At 31.2% G+C, this 14722-nt stretch overlaps 1 protein-coding gene across 1 annotated transcript in view; it reads right to left on the bottom strand.

The window, feature by feature from the left end:
• Positions 1–14722, bottom strand: part of LOC142342466 (uncharacterized) — a 152251-nt gene that overhangs the window by 54571 nt on the left and 82958 nt on the right. Inside the window, exon 9 of the mRNA XM_075393805.1 lies at positions 4497–4611. Within this exon, the coding sequence (XP_075249920.1) occupies positions 4497–4611 (115 nt within the window). The remainder of the gene's footprint in view (positions 1–4496; positions 4612–14722) is intronic.

The following is a 14722-nucleotide window of genomic DNA, read 5'->3' as shown; positions in this document are numbered from 1 at the left end:
ATTTGAATGGGCTTGAATTTATTACCTATACACTAATTAAAGTTAATGTGAATTACCTGAACGGCGATCAACTGTTGTTAGGTCAAAGTTAAGGTAAAAATATACCTTAACCTTGTAAAGGTAAAATTAACTTAAACTTTTTTTGTAACGTTCCCATAATTGCAAGTTTTTAATAAACGGTAAGTTACCTTAATTTCATAAAATTTTTACCTGAAATATACATGAAATATTAATGGGGCGCTACATGAAATTTTACCTGATAAACATTAACTACCTTAAAAACACCTTAAAGGTTATTTTACCCTAACTGTTCACCGATGTTTTCAAGTAAATTTAAGATATATTCAGGTAACAGCTCTGGTGCCCCTTAATTTTTCAGGTAAATTTGAGGTAAATTAAGGCAAGTTCAGGTATAACACAAAACAACGTGAACGTTTAAGGTAAGTTAGGTTGTTTTTTCAGTTAAATTTATCTGATTTTTTTTAGTGTATAACTTCAAAAGATTTTACCCTTTCCAGTCCCAACTCTTACATCAATTTAAAACAATATAGCACCAAAGACAGCCCGTCTTGAACATCCAATACCTGTTAACGGGTTGAACTACTTCTAGCTAACCCATCATTGGTAATAACCGTCTATTCTTATACTATCGCAGTCTTTTTTAAATAACTAAGTTCGCTTCGGAGTGCTATCAACAAAAGTCTTCGAAATGCAGTCTCTATTTGAATGCACCCATTACAACCCTAAATATAAAATGACTCGCCTCTGAGAGAGGTCCTCGAAATTCTCTTCATGAGATTCAATTCTGAGTTTCAATTTATATTTAGAGCTCCATCTTGTATCAGTTTTTTTCTGGTGGAGTCCTTAAAAGTGCCAGCTGCGCAGCCGGTTGCAACTCTAATTTTGCACAACCATTTTTGTCTCAGAGCAGTTCCACAAAAATTATCTGGCTAAATACTATTGGAAACCACTCTAAAAACTAAATGTTAACTGGCGATCCTTTATCTCTTTTGTTTCCACAATTTTTGGGAAAACTGGAAGAAATTTATGCTAGCTCTTTTTTTTGTTCAGCCAATTTTTGAATTTTTGAGGGCATCTCAGGCTAGCATGTGTGGCATCAACGTGAAGTTCTCTACGTCCACAATTTCACTGCAAAAAAATTTCGGGAGTTCTGCTTTTTTGAATAAAAAATTGTCAACCTTTTTTACCGAGAAGTTCAGGCAACTTAGCCCAATTTTTTGTGAAAAAGATTAAATAAAACTTTGGTCAAAACTTGATCTTTTACAATAATCAGCAGTTTTCTCGAGGACATCTCTGAAAAAAGATATCTTATATTTTTGCCAAAGTCTCCATATAGTACAGAAATACAAAAAAAAACTGTGCGACAAAAATTCAGTCAAACTTAAGACATTTTTATGAATTTTTAACCCGTCTTTCACCAGTGTTAATCTAAATTTTCATAAAAATTCAGCTCGTTTTAGTTTTTTTTTGGGCCTTGATAAACAGAGAAAAAATAATATGAGATCTTTCTATTAATGGTTAAATGTTAAAAAAAAACCTGAACACTTTAAAAATTATAAATCTATCTCATATCGAACCAGAAAAGTTAAGAAATTTAATTTTCATTGAGAGCAAGCACTTTGTCCGAATGTAAAAATGGTTGAACAGCAATCAGCAAAGACTCGTTCTCAATTTAGTACTTCTGGGATCAAATTGAGATTTGAGATTAAATCAAACTTCTAATACTTTTTTTAAAAACTTTAATCACCTTGATTGCCAATAACAGAGTTTTCTCTTTATTCCGTCTTTTTCATTAACAGAACATCGAAAATGAGTTGTTAGCATCATCGAGTAGCAGTTTGGCTAATCGCACTGAGGCACCGTACGTAACGAAAAACGTAAAACATCAACGCTTATTTCTGAGAGTCCAAACGCTTATTTCTGAGATAGGACTGAAATCAGGTTTTCTCGAGTTTTTGTGTAATTGCCGTGCATTGACTTTTGCATTTATTTTTATGCCCTTTTCAAAATCAAATTTCTCCACGACTGCTTTTACGATACAAAAAACTTCCCTTAGTGCACAATTTCATCTGTGGCATTCTTTTTTTTTTGATTCTAGTAATTGTTTTTGACTTCAAACACTTTTGTTTGGAGCAATTTTTCGAAAAGATTCTGTTTCAGATCTTTTTCTCGTAGACCTTTTGGCGGTTTGCCTGATTACCATTAATGAAAACAATTTGCATTAAAAAGAGGCGGTTTGTTTTCTTTCAGATTGATTTATACTGATGAAAAATACCTGCTTAAAAACCACCGTTTGTCAAAACAGAACTTATTATATTTTCGATGAAACAAAGTTTGAAATTCAAACAAAAATTGATGAAATTGTTCAACAAAAATCCCTCATTTTTAGAGTTAAAACCAACAACACCATCGGTATTAATTTGTACATATTTTTCTGCAAAGTTGGCAAAAAACCTTATAGTTCTATCAAATTTTCTAATTTTTATAAAATTTAAAATCTAGTGTGTTCTGATATAATAAATCAAATGGTCTCTGTCTGTTAAATTTAAAACTACAGCGAAAATCTTCTAATATATATAAGGTATCTCAACGTGTTTTGTTATATATGTTCACAGGTAATTACGCTACCAAACCTTTCCTCAATGTTGTCATATAGAAAACACAACTCTCAAGATGTGAGGAAAAAAGCTGAGATCTGCATTATTTATATCACGAACTTTTTTACGCTCTCTTCAAGTCTCCATACTATTTTTTTTTCGTTTTTAGTTTTTTGGCATGGGGCTAGGATGAGTCATTATGGTTCCCAGCTCAATCTGTAAGTTAACATAATATCTGATTACTTTGATAACATAGTTGATTTTTGTTTCTCAATTATGTAAAACCATTTCCTTTATCGTTAACAAAACAAATCAATAGTCTTGAAATCAAGCATTTAGTCAGAATTTCGCCTTCGTCGTTGTTTTTTTTGCTTGAATTTTTTTCCAGGACTTGCTCCCGCTATGTTTCTGAATTTCTCAAACAGATTGGTTGCTTCTGAATGAGTTTGCCACTTGTTTTTAAAAATGTCTCAAATCATTTGGAGCTCCTATTAATTCTTTCGTATAACGAAAACTTCGTGTAGGGGCTGTTGCAAGAAAAACTTTGAGAGGATTCTTTTCAGGTACCTGTTTTTTGTATTGCGGAAACAAAGTGTTACGGCAATGAATAGCTTGAGAGGGGGGTTTCCTTAGGGTTTCCATAGGTATTCTTCTGAATTAAGGGCTTCTTTAATGATTGCTGAGTTCGGTTTCGCTTATCTAGATAAAACTTGAAAACATTAGTGTTTTTTGAAGCTATTGTAACTTCTACAGCCCCTTTTACCGATGTTCTTGGCAAAAACATTTCTACTGAGAAAATTAGAGATAATGAAAAACAGTTAACTTTGACTCAGATGTCATCATTTTGACTTCAGAATTGTTTAAAAAACCTTAAGCTTCCAATAGATTTATTGAAAAAGACAAATTAAAGTCGATCAAAACCGTGAATCGTCAATTGCCAATCGTGAATGGAATTCCAGTTTAAAGTGTTCGCGTTTAGTTGCAACACGTCCAGCAATACTCTTTGATAATAATTATCAAAATTAAGCGCAATTAAGTAATTCTGAATTGAAGGTGAATCAGGTTCTTTTTATTCGTCTGAAAACTCAATTAATTTCAACTGTTGTTTCTGATTCAAACTTCAGTTGAATGATAATATCTTTTATCGTAACAGCTTGACAAAAACAGTGATTGGTGCTAAGATATATCGATTTGATATATGTTGTGCTTTTGAATGCGAATCTGGAAAAACTCTGTGTCACGTACAGAACAAGCGAGCTTTCTTGTTTTATTTTACCATCAAAGCATGATTACAGCCCAATATTGGATCAAAAGTTTAGCTGGGTTTTAATTTCTGATTGATAACACATCAACCCAAGCCTACATCTATAACGATTTTCCCCTGTCTAATTACCCGTACCCAACTCCAAGTTTAAATCAGTACTGAGAAGTTGTAACTGCAAGTCTTCCATGTAATATATTTTTCTCGCGCTAGAAATTTCTTCAAACGCTTTTAGAACAGATTGGTAGAAGGTTAGAAAGAGCGTCGGACCCGGCATCAAATCAACCGATTATAAGCAAAATCAGCTCACATTTGTTCGCTGAAACAAATCAAAAATTTTGAGAAAAAATCACATCCTGCAACAAAAAAGGTTTTGTCGGTCTGAACGCATGAAATCCAAATGACAAGCAGGAGGTCCTATGTTCGCACCCAGGTGCGGAAATCTTGTTGGTATGAAATCCGGTGAGTTTGATGAATATACAATTTTCAACGCCAAAAATTCGCATAAAATTCACCGCTTTCACCCCATTGATAGATCAATGGTGAGGGTGATTTGCGGTGAAAAATATTTTTTGTCATCACGTTTAGTGCAGTGAGCGCTCATACACTTAACTAACCTGAGAGGATATTTAGGAGGAGTGATCAAATTTGCATCCACAGGACTTGTTTGTTTTGCGTTGCTCTCAAACACAGTCGAAATTCCGTAGAATGCTGAATATTTCAAACTGTGCGCTAAAATACAAAAGCACAGTTACTTATTTTTGCCTCTCTCCTGTTCACCTCCCTCAGTGCCCCCAGTCCCTCCCCCATGAGTCTGCAAAATATCATGACTTCTTATACAACACTTTGCTTTGGAAAAAAAACAACAAAGCAAGTGCGCATCGGTACATAGCTAAACTTTATCAGAACTCAGAAAATTTTAAACACCAAAAACTGAGTAACAATGTGGAAGTAACTTAGCATGGAACAACACAGAAAAATAATATCGAATTTGTAAGGTATTCAAAAAAGATCTCGAATCCCCGAGTCGACGCTTCTTAGTAATCATGCTAAGATCATAATGGTACCATACAAATCATAGGCCATATCTTATTATGGTCTTCATAAGATTTCCCTTTCTTCATATACGAAATTTTCATGATCTTCAACAAGTCAAAAAGGATCCTTGTATTAATACCGGAAAACCATAAACAGTGACGTTCGGTTAGACGTCGAAAAAGCATATATGATTTTTCTATAAGTAACCAGACATCATACATGGTCTTACCATGATTTTTGAAGAAATAACATATGAGCTAAGTATGTTCGCTAACAAATCATTAAGGATCTTAGTATGAAATTAATTTTCACTCTACATAAAAGATCTGCGCATGAAATTTAAAAAATTTCATATGTAAATAATTTAAGTATGAAAAATGATGACTGTTTTACAGTTTTTCCCTGATGACTCTTTACTATCTCGGAATATAAGAAAAACTGTCCGGTCTCCAGGAGAGTTTCTCTTGATTGCGAATCTTATATTTATTTGTTTGGTTGCTACGAATCATATTTGATCTGCATCATTCTTAGGAAAAGTTTTTAAAACACGGGTCAATTAAAATTTAGCAGAGAAATTGAAGTTATGCCTACTCAACCTCTTTTTTAGCAATGTTCGTTGATGTTCGGTAGATAGGTTGGTTTATTAGTCTCAAATGGGTATAACGAAAATTCATTCAAATTAAACTTATACAAGTTCAATTATTTTATTACTTTTTCTTTGAAATTTGTCCCGATATTTTTTAGCTGCAATGTGTTCAAGTTAGGGAAGTTTGCTAAAGAAATTTTTAAAAAAACTACTTGCCATGTTACGAAAACATCAGTTTTAAAGCCCCAATTAAGAAAGGAGAATGAACTTATTCATTCTTTCATTGCCCTGAGAAGGGCTCAGAGCTTTATATTTATCCATTAAATTTAATAAATATTTGTTTATTCTTTGGCAAAACTTTTGGCCTTGTATTTAACCTGCAGTCTACCTTTGTGTTTGATGTTTTTGAATTCTGTTTGACCAGCAGTAGTAGCTGACAGTATTTTTTAAATGACAGAAAGTAATTTGAATAAGAAGCAGTTCCTGGCCTGCCTTTTTTTTGGCATTTCTGAAATATATTGAAATCTTTTGTTTTGCCTTTCAAAAATTGTGCTTATCAGTGTGCCACTAACGGTGATTATAATTAGGCTATGTAAGCATTTTGCAAGCGTTTAAGGTTGAAAATTTAACATATCCGAAAAAACTACCACAACTATTCATACAATTTTAGAAATACATTAAAAATCTTTTTTAGAGTTTTCAATAATAACACTAGGAAACCATAAACAATAACGTTTGGTTCAACGTCAAATAAGCATATATGATTTTTATTCGTACTCAGACATCATATATGGTCTTAGTATGTTTGCTAACAAATCTCTAATGACCTTAGTATGAAATTCAGTTTCATACAGCATAATTGATCTTAGAATGAAATTTAAAACATTTCATACGTAAAAAATTTAGGTATAAAAAAATAATGATTGTGTTAGTTTGTCCATGATACCTCTTCACTAAATTGAACCACAAGAAAAACTGTCCGGCCTCTAGGCCAGTTTTTCTTTATTGCAAATCTTATTTTACTTTGTTTGGTTGCTAAAAACCATAATTGATCTGCTTATTTTTTAGGAAAAATATGGGAAACACGTGTCAATTAAAAATTGGCAGAGAAAGTGAAATTATGCCTACTCAACCTCTTCCTTAGGAGTTTTCGTTGATACTTGGTAGATAGGTTGGTTTAAAGTCTCACACTGTCATAACGAAACTTCATTCATTTTAAACTTATTCAGGTTCATTTTTTAATCACTTTTTCATGGAAATTTGACCTGATATCTTTTAGTTGCAATGTATTCAAGTTAGGGAAGTTTGCTAAACAAGTTTTCTAATAACCTAGTAGCCATGTTACGAAAAAATCAGTTTCAAAGCCCCAATGAAGAAAGTAGAATGAACTTACTCATTCTTTCATTGCCCCGAGAAGGTCTCAGATGTTTATGTTTTATCAATTCAATATAATAAACTTTTGTCAATTTTTCGGCAAAACATTAGGCCTTGTATTTAAACTGCAGTCTAATTTTGTGTTTGATGTTTTTGAATTCTGTTTGACCAGCAGTACTAGCTGACGTAATTTTTATATGACAAAAAGTATTGTAAATGGGAAAGAGTTCTTGGCCTGTCTGAAACTTCGAATAAGCTTATATTATTCTATTATGTGAACTCAGACATCAAATACGGTCTTAGCATGATTTTTAAGAAGTTTTATGATCTTGGTATGCTTCCTAACAAATCATTATGCTACATAATTGATCACAGAATGAAATTTAAAACATTTCATACGTAAAAAATTAGGTATAAAAAGTAATGATTGTATTACAGTTTTTCCATGGTACCTCGTCACTAACTCGAATCATACAAAAATGTCCGGCCTCCAGGCGAGTTTTTCTTGATTGCGAATCTTATATTACTTTGTTTGGTTGCTAAGAACCATATTGGATCTGCATAATTTTTAGGAAAAATATGGAAAACACGGGTCAATTAATATTTAGCGGAGAAAATGAAATTATGCCGGCTCAATTTCTTCAATAGCAGTGATCGTTGATGCTCGGTAGATAGGTTTGTTTAAGAGTCTCAAAATGTTATCTCGAGATTCCATTAACTTTAAACTTATTCAAGCTCATTTTTTTTTCAATTTTTTTTTAATTCTTCATTGAGACTTTGTTCCAATATCGTTTGAACTGCATTGTTTTCATGCTAGGGATAGTTGCTAAACATGTTTTCTAAAAAACTATTTGCCATGTTACGAAAAAATCAGTTTTAAAGCCCCAATTAAGAAAGGAGAATGAATTTTTCTTCTTCTGATGCCCTAAGAAGGTGTTTTAACTTTAATTTTTATTCATTTAAGTTAACAAACTAATGTCTAAATATTGGCAAAACATTTGGCCTTGTATTTAACCTGCAGTCTATTTTTGTTTTTGACGTTTTTGATATTTGTTTGACCAGCAGTAGGAGATGACTGTATTTTATATATGACAGAAAGTAATTTAATGAGCAAACAGTTAATGGCCTGACTGTTAAGCATTTCTGAAATATATTGACTTCTTTTGTTTTCTCTTTCGAAAAATTTACCTATCACTGTGCCGCTAACGGTGATTAAAATTAGCCCTTGTATGCCTTTTTTGAGCGTTTGATGTTTAAAACGTATCAGATCAAAAAAATTACAATAACTATTCACACAATTTTACAAATACAATAAAAAAGCTTTTTTTACAGTTTTCAATAATAATACTAGGAAACCATAAACAATGACGTTCGGGTAAACGTCGAATAGGCATATACGATTCTTTTATGTGTACTCAGACATCATATACGGTCTTAGCATGGTTTTTAAGAAATCATATATGACCTTAGTGTGTTTCCTAACAAATCATTATTGATCTTTGTACGAATTTGTTTTTTTACTTCAAAAATTATCCTAGAACAAAAATATAAAAATTTTATATATAAAAACTTTAAGTAAAATTGAGCAGACTTTAGGAGGGTTTTCCTTGATTACAAATAATATGTTAGTTTGTATGGTATAGAAAACCAGTCACTTAAAAACTAGCAGAAAACGGAACCTATGCCTACTCAAAATCTTCTTTAGCAATGTTCGTTGATGCTCAGTAGATAGGTTGGTTTAAGAGTCTCAAAATGTTAATACGAGATTTCATTCACTTTAAACGATTCAAGTCCAATTTTTCACTTTTTAATTGAGACTTTGTTCCGATATCTTTTGAGCTGCAATGATTTCAAGCTAGGGAGGTATGCTAAACAAGGTGTTTAACAAATACCTGTCTAATTTTTTCGGCGAAACTTTTGGCCTTGTATTTAAACTCTTAGCAAACCCTACACCAGCGAACCAACTAAGAATAGAGTTGATGAACCAAATAATTATGGGTTATGGGAACAATAATAAGTAGTCTAAATGATTGAATGGAATCCCTACCATCAAATTACACTAAACATTACAAAAAACTCATCCTCAAAGTTCTATCTTCCAACATGACAGAACAAACATAGAGAAAGATCACAAAGGAAACCAAAGAGAAGGTTTCAAAGATAAAAATTCAAAAAGTTCCTTATGTGTGCCTAGGCTGCTTATTAAACTATTCTCATCTGAACATGTACTAAAAACTACACAGAAATGTGGGAAGAAAAAAAGCATCCAAAATCACTTTTTCACTTTTAGTTTACTTACAATTCTATAAATAGCAGTTTCAAAAAAAACATTTACAGCAAAACGTGAGATTGAATATCATAACAAAAAAGAAGATAAGCAAATACCACGTTGTAATCGTTTAGGTTTAAAATTTATTTATCCTGATCTAATGGAAGTTGATGAATTTATTCAAGCTCAAAAGTTGTGATAAACACCTTATAAAAAACATAGCCGGCAGATTGCCCGAATAGCTGCGAAAGAATAGACTTGCGTGCGTATGATAGAGACAGAAACAGATACAGATATAAGTTGAAAAAATTATCGACGCCGGTCAAAAAGGTATGTAAAAAAATTAAACGATAAATTAATACAGCTTGTTAAAACTCATTGCGCAGAGGCTTTTCCATTAGGGACCCTTATTACACATATTATTTCTTTTGAAATTAAACTGATTCAAAATAAACTTAAATTTTCAACAAAGAATGCTCAAATTTCAGAATCAGAAAACCACTACAATTAGATTTCTAATCACTGCAATTAAGACAAAAACAACACCAACTTCTGCCTTGTTGTATATATGCTAGACAACATGATTTCATACTAATTCAAAAATTAATTTAACCGTAGAAAGGACATAAGCAACAGAATAAAATTCAAAGGCAAAAATTCGTTTAAAAACAAAGCCAAGGCCGGCAGAAAATTGCAATAAATTGTAATAAGTGCAAAATTTTGGAAAACGCCATCTAGCAAACTCTCAGTACTGCCTTATGTTCAATGAAATCAATTGCAAACCAAAGAAATGACAAAAATCTAAGAAAAATCTGAAATCGTTCAATTTTTTAACAAGTAAAATAATCAATATAGCAAACAATAATGTAGGTGCCAGGATAAAGCTAGAATGATAAAAAATAGAATGTGAAGAAAATGGACAAAATATATGGAGCACCGTAAAAAAAGACTTATTTTTGATTTTTGAAAGTTCTAAATCAAATTTAACAAATCAAGAAACACGAATACATTTCACTGTTCAGCTTTCTAGACACAGAATAGACAACGAGTCATTCGAGACAAAGATTTATCCTCCTGAACAGAACAAAAAAATAAAAAGCAGGATTCAAACATACGAAACATTCAAACGTTCTGCAAAAAAATGGTCAGAAAGATTTTAAGAATGCATTTACGAAAACAATTTCACTGTATTTCAAAAAATTAGCACTAAAAAAGATAGGCATGAAATGAAGAGTGTTGAAGAGTTTAGACTTGCTTTTTTAAAAATGGATGATGGAAAAGTTGATGGTAAAAAAACTTTATACGGCCTAATAGTTATTACTGATACTTAAATTTAAAATTATTGGTTTACCAAAAGCAAAGCATGTGAATATTATACATTTTAAAATATAATACTTTTTTTTACTTTAATTAATCTTAAAACCGAGGGCTTAGCACGAGAATTAAACGCTTAATTTTTTATTTAAAATTTGAAACGTGACCAGAGGTCCATTAGCAAAGTTTTGACAGTTTTAACGATGATTAATCTTCAAGTTTTATTCGAAATAATCAGATTAGAAGAAGAAAACAGAGGAAAAGACAAAAAATATATTACAAAAGTGAGATTGAATAGTCAAACTTACCAAACTAAAACCTTGAGAAAACACTGCACTATTTAGAAGATAAATCTAGTGTCATCAAAGAGATTTTCCTTAACTTTAGCTATGCAAAATGAGAGCTTACAGTGGTCAAAATACTGATGGGGTCAAACAGTTGACAGGAATATCAATTGCCCTCAAATAATTCATGATTCTAATGACAAAAAGATTGCAAAACAAAGCCGGAAGAATTCCGGAAGCGACCCGGAAGCCACAAAAACCGTACCATAATTGCAGCAACAATGCATTACGTTTTGTATAAAACCATTAACTCACTACCTCCCCAGGTCTGACCTAAAACTTGGTGAAATTTAAACCACTGTCACCAAATAAATCAAAACGCAGCAAAATTTTATATTTTTGAAAACATTTGGTAACGTTAAAAAAAGGAAATAAATAGACTGGCAAAAATACTGATAGGGTCAAAAAGCAGACAAAAATATCAATTGCCCTCAAATAATTCATAATTCTAATCTCAAAAAGATCGCGAAAGCAATAAGCAGATATTAATCTTAGAAACTAAGTTAAAATTTAAAGTCAACACTAAGTCAACAAAGAATGCTCAAATTTAAGAATCAGAAAACCACTACAATTAGATCTCCAATCACTGCAATTAAGACAAAAATAACACAAACTTCTGCCTTGTTGTATATATGATAGAGAACATGATTTCATACAAACAAAAATGTAGGTGCCAGGATAACGCTAGAATGATAAAAGAATAGAATGTGAAGAAAATGGACACAATATATGGAGCACCGTAATAAAAAGATTTATTTTTGATTTTTGAAAGTTAAAAATCAAATTTAACAAATCAAGAAAAACGAATACTGTTCAGCATCTTAGACACAGAAAAGACAACGAGTCATCCGAGACAAAGATCTATCCTCCTGAACAGAACAAAAAAAGAAAAAGCAGGATTCAAACATACGAAACATTCAAACGTTCTGCAAAAAAATGGTCAGAAAGATTTTAAGAATGCATTTACGAAAACAATTTCACTGTATTTCAAAAAATTAGCAGTAAAAAAGATAGGCATGAAATGAAGATTGTTGAAGAGTTTAGACTTGCTTTTTTAAAAATGGATGATGGAAAAGTTGATGGTAAAAAAACCAGAATTTATACGGCCTAATAGATATTACTGATACTTAAATTTAAAATTATAGGTTTACCAAAAGCAAAGCATGTGAATATTATACATTTTAAAATATAATACTTTTTTTACTTTAATTAATCTTAAAACCGAGGGCTTAGCACTAGAATTAAACGCTTAATTTTTTATTTAAAATTTGAAACGTGACCAGAGGTCCATTAGCAAAGTTTTGACAGTTTTAACGATGATTAATCTTCAAGTTTTATTCGAAATAATCAGATTAGAAGAAGAAAACAGAGGAAAAGACAAAAAATATATTACAAAAATGAGATTGAATAGTCAAACTTACCAAACTAAAACCTTGAGAAAACATTGCACTATTTAGAAGATAAATCTAGTGTCATCAAAGAGATTTTCCTTAACTTTAGCTATGCAAAATGAGAGCTTACAGTGGTCAAAATACTGATGGGGTCAAACAGTTGACAGGAATATCAATTGCCCTCAAATAATTCATGATTCTAATCTCAAAAAGATCGCGAAAGCAATAAGCAGATATTAATCTTAGAAACTAAGTTAAAATTTAAAGTCAACACTAAGTCAACAAAGAATGCTCAAATTTAAGAATCAGAAAACCACTACAATTAGATCTCCAATCACTGCAATTAAGACAAAAATAACACAAACTTCTGCCTTGTTGTATATATGATAGAGAACATGATTTCATACAAACAAAAATGTAGGTGCCAGGATAACGCTAGAATGATAAAAGAATAGAATGTGAAGAAAATGGACACAATATATGGAGCACCGTAATAAAAAGATTTATTTTTGATTTTTGAAAGTTAAAGATCAAATTTAACAAATCAAGAAAAACGAATACTGTTCAGCATCTTAGACACAGAAAAGACAACGAGTCATCCGAGACAAAGATCTATCCTCCTGAACAGAACAAAAAAAGAAAAAGCAGGATTCAAACATACGAAACATTGAAACATTTTGCAAAAAAATGGTCAGAAAATTTTTAAGAATGCATTTACGAAAACAATTTCACTGTTTTTCAAAAAATTGGCACTAAAAAGATAGGCATGAAATGAAGATTGTTGAAGAGTTTCAACTTGCATTTTTAAAAATGGATGATTAAAAAGTTGATGGTATGAAAACCAGACTTTATACGGCCTAATAGTTATTACTGATACTTAAATTTAAAATTATAGGTTTACCAAAAGCAAAGCATGTGAATATTATACATTTTAAAATATAATACTTTTTTTACTTTAATTAATCTTAAAACACGAGGGCTTAGCACGAGAATTAAACACTTAATTTTTTATTTAAAAGTCGAAACATGACTAGAGGTCCATTAGCAAAATTTTGACAGTTTTAATGATTAATCTGCAAGTTTCATTCGAAATAATCAGATTAGAAGACAACAGAAGAAAAGACAAAAATTATTTTACAAAAATGAGATTGAATGGTCAAACGTACCAAACCAATACATTGAGAAAACACTGCACTCTTTTGAAGATAAAACTAGTGTCATCAATGAGATTTTCCTTAACTTTAGCTATGCAAAATGAGAGCTTTACAGTTAACAAAAAAATTTGTTCAGTATTCTGGTGCAAATGAGAAAACAAACAAAGAAAAAGTTAGTGTTAGGACGCTTAGTAATATATTAATAGTAAAAGATGAAAATAATGATTTCACTAAGGCCTTCACTATGTTCATTACTAACAAAGATGTAACTGAAAAAGGTCAAAAAGAGAGGAAAACAGCATTAAAAAATTTTCAAATGACCTTAATTATACACAACAAGGACAATCTAGAAGTGACCGATGAAAGAAAATAAAGCTGGTTATGTTTAAAACATGATATCAACATAATCTATTTGAAGGGACGGCTAACAGACTTTGGTTAAATCTAGTAATTGTTTCTTAGTTAATCAACGATGTTGGCAATTCATGGACCCCTTTGACTTAATAGAAATATTGCAATTACTAAAACCAGAAACAAATGCGGGCCATCGCGAATTATATGATGAGATGTTGCAGATATCTAAAGAACAAATAACGAAGCAAATTCTTACTCATGAGGAACTAGAAAACACTTAATGGTCAAAAGACTAAAATTAAAAGAAAAATAGTACCAAAATAGAAAAGTGAACAATGTCTACAAAATTAATCGACGAATCTTCATTCAGTAATTGCAAAATAATACATATTAACAGTATTAGGTAAATTCATGACAATTTCCGGGGCTACATCCTTAATGAACAAATTTTGTATATCTGTATTTAATGCTTCAAGGTGGCTCTACAAAAAATGGAATGAAAAACTTAGTGAGTTATCTGATAAAATTTGAAATCTACGTTAGCAAAACGCAGAATTATACTCAATAATCAGCTTATGACTAAACTGCAATAGTCAGAGAAAGATGCAGTTTTATACTAATACAAATTATTTTAAAAACGAACGTTTATAAATTGCGATTTTGGTAACCTTATTGGATAAGCTTTTTGTAATTCATAATGATAACCCTCATTTTACTACAACACAAAAATCACCTGTTGCTGCTTCTTACAATTCTGAGAGAGCTAAATTCTCTTTTTCTTTATACGCACTAAACTTCTAGCTACTCTCATTACAGAAAACACTTAAAACTTGGTGATTACGTTACAAATGCAGACAAAAGACATATATATTGAAAATTAAATACTTCTAATGGAATATAGATCTTTTAAAAACAAAGAAGTGTCTATAAACAACAACTTCCAACTTTCAGAGTTGGAGACAATAGTGGAGAACAAAAACCAGGTCAATATATTGAACAGGGGTTACTAAACGCTTATT

The sequence above is a fragment of the Convolutriloba macropyga genome, chromosome 7 (assembly GCF_964194025.1).
Source record: "Convolutriloba macropyga chromosome 7, txConMacr16.3, whole genome shotgun sequence".
Lineage (NCBI taxonomy): Eukaryota > Metazoa > Xenacoelomorpha > Acoela > Convolutidae > Convolutriloba > Convolutriloba macropyga.
The sequence above is the reverse complement of the archived record's forward strand: the minus strand, read 5'-3'. Positions and strand labels throughout refer to the sequence as shown.